Source organism: Arachis duranensis, chromosome 5, assembly GCF_000817695.3.
Source record: "Arachis duranensis cultivar V14167 chromosome 5, aradu.V14167.gnm2.J7QH, whole genome shotgun sequence".
Lineage (NCBI taxonomy): Eukaryota > Viridiplantae > Streptophyta > Magnoliopsida > Fabales > Fabaceae > Arachis > Arachis duranensis.
In genome coordinates this window covers 93,212,121-93,217,209 of record NC_029776.3, presented here as the reverse complement: position 1 = coordinate 93,217,209, position 5,089 = coordinate 93,212,121, and the positions used below count along the sequence as shown (strand labels likewise).

At 26.8% G+C, this 5,089-nt stretch overlaps 1 protein-coding gene across 1 annotated transcript; it reads left to right on the top strand.

The window, feature by feature from the left end:
- The first annotated feature begins 1,198 nt into the window (after positions 1-1,198).
- On the top strand, positions 1,199-2,041 carry LOC107490552 (uncharacterized). Its single transcript, XM_016111319.3, has one exon. It carries the CDS (start codon positions 1,257-1,259, stop codon positions 1,872-1,874), a length of 618 nt encoding a protein of 205 aa, XP_015966805.1. The 5' UTR covers positions 1,199-1,256; the 3' UTR covers positions 1,875-2,041.
- Positions 2,042-5,089: the final 3,048 nt, after the last annotated feature.

Sequence of the window (5,089 nt, the reverse complement as noted above, 5' to 3'; positions counted from 1 at the left end):
ATTATTGAAAGATATCTTAGAAAAAATAATTTAATTATTAAATTTTTTAAAAAATATTTTGATGAAAATATAATTTAATCAATAAAAAACTAATTTATTAAAGAGTATTTTAGTAAGTAAAATTTAATGACAAAAAATAAAATTTTTGTTAAAGGATATTTTTGTAAAAAATAATTTATTTTTTCTTGAAAGTTAGATAAAATTAACATTAGTTAACACAAAAAATTTAAAATAGATTAAAGAGGAGGTTTAAAAGTTGGATAAAGTTAACATTAGTTAACACAACAAATTTAAAATGGATTAAAGAGGAGGTTTTCTAAGAGTTATAAGGGATGAGAATGTACATTTTATAAATAGAGGGGAGGGGTGTGTCATTTTAGGATCTCGCAGAGAAAGGGAGTGGAATCTTCTCTATAATTAAAGTATAATAATCCTTATAAATGTGAGATAATTCTTATTTTTTAAACTAATTTTTCGGACAAGTTATAGATCCTCTTAATTTTTCATACTTAACCTATATGTTTAAGGTAGTAATATAAAATTATTATAAACAGATTGTTAAGCGATATTGGAATCTAGCCTTTGAATTCAAGGCACTGTAAGGTTATTGAGAATGAGGTACTATTCCAGTATTTCTCTAGCAATAATGATATGATGGTTCGGTTGTTATCTCCAGCTAGCTGCTGATGATATCATGATTAGAAAGTAAACATAGCAATCAAAGAAAGACACAATGCAAAAACGATCGACAAAATAAATAAATAAAGGTTATACTCAATTACTTATATTGAGGGATTGAAAAGTGCTATGCGCACACAAAAATTCAATCATTAAATTAATTACTATGTATTTAATTTATGTATAAATATATATATTATTTAAATGATTTTTAATGTATATTTTATATTTTAATATATATTTCATATCGATAATTTATATACACTTGACATAGTTGACATGGATTATTGATTAAAGTGTTCATCATAAATACAAGGCAGCCAAGAAGAAAATGACAAGCATGAAGGTTCAATTATTTAATTTATATCATCACAATGTATATGGTTTAGGTATTAATTGAACCGCAGAAATTGGGTTAGGTTCCACAACAGCAACACTTAATTTAACTTTGAGGAGCAAGTATATACATGTTTAATTAAAGGCATTAACATTATTGTAGCAGTAATTTGATCCCATCATGATAATAAGTAACTAGCTAGCTAGTCTCATATCTCAAATTTTGCAATACCCAAAAAATAATGTTGCCACCAAGGTACATATTCTTCATTGCAGTGTCTCTAGCAACAATAGCAGTGATCTTATTAGCATTGCTCTCACCAGTTTCCCACACCACCAACAATCCAACAAAACCATGGCTTGATCTTTCAATGTACATCCAACAACAACATCATGTTGCTAGTACTGAAGATCAAGCATCTTCTTTAGGAGGAGCATTCATGTACCACGGTTTTCTCACTGAGGGACCAGAGAACACATCAAGGGTAGTTGGAAAAGCACAGGGATTCATCATAATCCCTACAAGTAATAACGCTGAACAGTTCCAGCAATATTACTATTATGACTCATCTGCATTCAATGTCATGTGTTTAACCTTTGACACTCCAGAACATTCTGGAAACTTAAGTGTTGAGGCTAAAGAAGAAGTATCACCCCAAAAAAGTAATAATAAGGGTAGAAGAAGAGAAGAGTTAAGGGTTGTTGGAGGGACAGGTTCTTTTGCATTTGCTCGTGGCATTGCCATAATTTCTCAAACAGGTGGTGGGCAATCTACTCATAAAAATGGTGTTGCTGCCTCTTATCATGTTAAACTTCAGCTTCAATTTCCAAAGCATAATTCCAACAAGTTTTTACCATGAATCACTATATATGTAGTTGAGGTGGGGAATGCATTTTTCTGTTTTCTTTACCTGTGCTAAGTTCTAGAAAGTCAAATGTTATAAAATAGAATTTGGGAGTCTTATGATCTTACCCTGTAGTTAAAACTTTAGGTTACTTTAAATATTAATATTTAAATTAAGATAAATGTTATGTGATTACCAAAATTTATTATTTATTTTTAACTAATATTTAGCTAATTCTAAATACTAAACATTAAAGATTAAAAATTTTAAGTTTTAAATTCTAATAGTATAAAAAATAAGGTATTAGTCCAAAATATTAGCTAATATTAATAAAAGTATTAATCTCCTAATATTTATCTTAAATCAATAATTAAATAATTTTAGAGATGTATTTTGATTTTTTTCCCACTTTTACTGAAGTAATGGTATCTGCATTTTCGGTTGTTGTTTAAAAAAAAAGCTTTTATAAATATTTTTAAGTTTTAAATTTTGTTCATACCAATTTTTTATAATAAATTTAATATTAATAAATTTTATAGTATATAACTTTCATTAAGAGAATTATATTATTAATCAAAATATGTATTTTTTATTTTGGTCCAAAACACACATATTTTACAAAATATAAAAAAAATTGAGTTTTATTTAACTTACTAAGGTTAATTATCACTAATTAGTTATTAAAAAGGATTTGCTTAAAAAAATACTTAAAGAGAAATACTAAATTTATTTTTTATGTTTTATGTAGATATTAATACTTTTTTACTCTTTTTCTATCTTACCCAATTTTTTAAATTCATCATCAAAATCAAACCCTCAAACTTGTACTCATAAACCCAATTATATCATTGGAATTTGAAAATGATCAACTGACTCATCCAGAAAGTAAAGAAACTAACGAAACAAACAAATATTTTCATCATCACCATCAGGTTACATATGTTAAAATTAGTTGGATTCAATTGGTGATCATGTATTATATTTAACTGAAAAGTATAACTCTTAGAATAGTTTATTCATGATCAATATATAGTTTTTCCAGTTGAAAAATGAAAATTATCAGTTCGACAAAAAAATCGAATAGTTATATATAGAGAAAATGATTTTTTAACGTATAAATTATGTTGTTATTATTTTTATAAAATAAGTTATTGTATCATAAGTTGCTTGAAATAGTTTTTTTATTATGTGACGCAATTTTTATTTAAGCTATCGGCGAAAAGTATATCAAAAATTAGTATATTTAAAAAATAATGAGAATTTTGAATTTATGACCGAAAAAAAAAGAAAAAAAATGGTACAAAGATTAATTTGATTTATTATATGTGATTATACTATATTTTGACATATGAGACTAAATATCAATATCAACAGCTACATCGTTAATGAAAAGAGTAATGTTAATGAATTAATTTTTTTCAAGCAATACCACTTAATTTTTTAAAAATTATTTTATTTATCTTAAATTCTAATTCTTAAATTATAAATCTTTAATTTTAATTCTTAAATTATAAATCTAAATTTTAAAGTGGACTAATATTTCTTAATCAAAAGTTAATTCTTTATAATTTTTTTAATAAAAAACATTAGAGACTAATGTAAATTACGAGACTATTAAAAATTTAAGAATTAAATTGAAGTTTGAACAAAAATTTCAGAGATTATTTAAATTTTTTTTTTGTGATAAAAAATAGGTTGACAAACTCTAATATTAAGCATCATAACATTACATTACTTACATACACAACACACCATTATTGCAAAACAAAGAAGTTTTTTTCTTGTCTATAGTATTCTCCAACTCGACAAGTTAAGGACTAATCCGTCGCGGATTTGAACTCTATTTAAGAGTTTGCCGCTGACCAATAAATTCAAAACAAAGATTATTACCACTTAACTAAAGCTTGACAAAACTATTTAAGCTTTAAGGCTTGACAATCATGATAGTAAACTTGGAAGGGATTAGGAGACGAAGAATCAGAGAGAAACGAAAAGAAGAAAAAGATGATGAAATCACGGGATGAATTTAGGTTTTAAAAAGGGGATAAGAACTAAATTGGAGTAAATCAAATTTTAAGCCACGTCATCTAACAGTTAGTGTGCCTAGCGTGACAATATTTGGTCACGTCACTAACGATGTCATCAGTGCTCCAATGACTGAAAATAAGCTAAAGACTAACTCGCCAATCTCAAGGATAAAAATGGGCTTAACTCCCCCAAACCCTCGGACTGTTAACAAATGCTAATTATTGCTAAACCCTTAGCTATGCTTTATCCCTGATAAAACATGAATTTTTTCACGTATCAAATACCGTTATAATATTAATCTAAAAGTAGTTTATGTTTAAATTCAAATTAATTCAACATGACACGTTAATATTTCAACATGACATGTTAATATTTCAATGCCTAACATTTACGTATTAATTAAAGAAAAAGTTTAGAGCTAGTACTTTTGTTAAAATCTGCTCAACACTTAATTATAAAAAAAAATGATTAATTTTACACTATTAGATATCATCTCACACTATTAAAAATATTGATGATGACTAATTAATGACTAAACATCATAAATTCTGCTACCACTAGCACTCCTCTTAACCAAATGATGTACTTACTTTTATCGTTCTTACTTAGCATCAAGAAACCACAACATTATAAGTAACAATTTAACCCTTTCGTTATGAATATCTTTTTAGGCTTTTTTATATAAATAAATATGAAAAAATTTACCAAAATACGCACCACGCAAAATAATTCCAAGAATACGCATGGCCATTTTAAGGATGACGCCCGCAAAGTGGGTTTATACTCCATTTCAGCTTCAACGATCATGAAATGGAGCAGACAGCAGTAGAAATCATTTCAGGTGTGGCGTACACGAAATGGGAGGTCCATCTAGTGGCTGGCGCCAGTGAACTGAACTTATCAGGGACAGCATCCATGAAATTGTTGCCAACCCAGTGATATTGGTGCCATCTGAACTTCAGCAGCTTTCATTACCAACTATGTGTTTGGATTAGAATTTACAAACTAGAGTCTGTATAAAATTGATTTTACAAACTTAATTTTGATAAAAAATGAGTTGGTGTTAACGTGATTTATGTTTGGTAATTTTGTATTAAAATGGATTATAATAAAATGAATGTTATTTGGATTACATCATTTAAGATTAGGTTTAAACAAAAATTACTAGAATAAACATAAATTTATATCATTTAAAATTATAT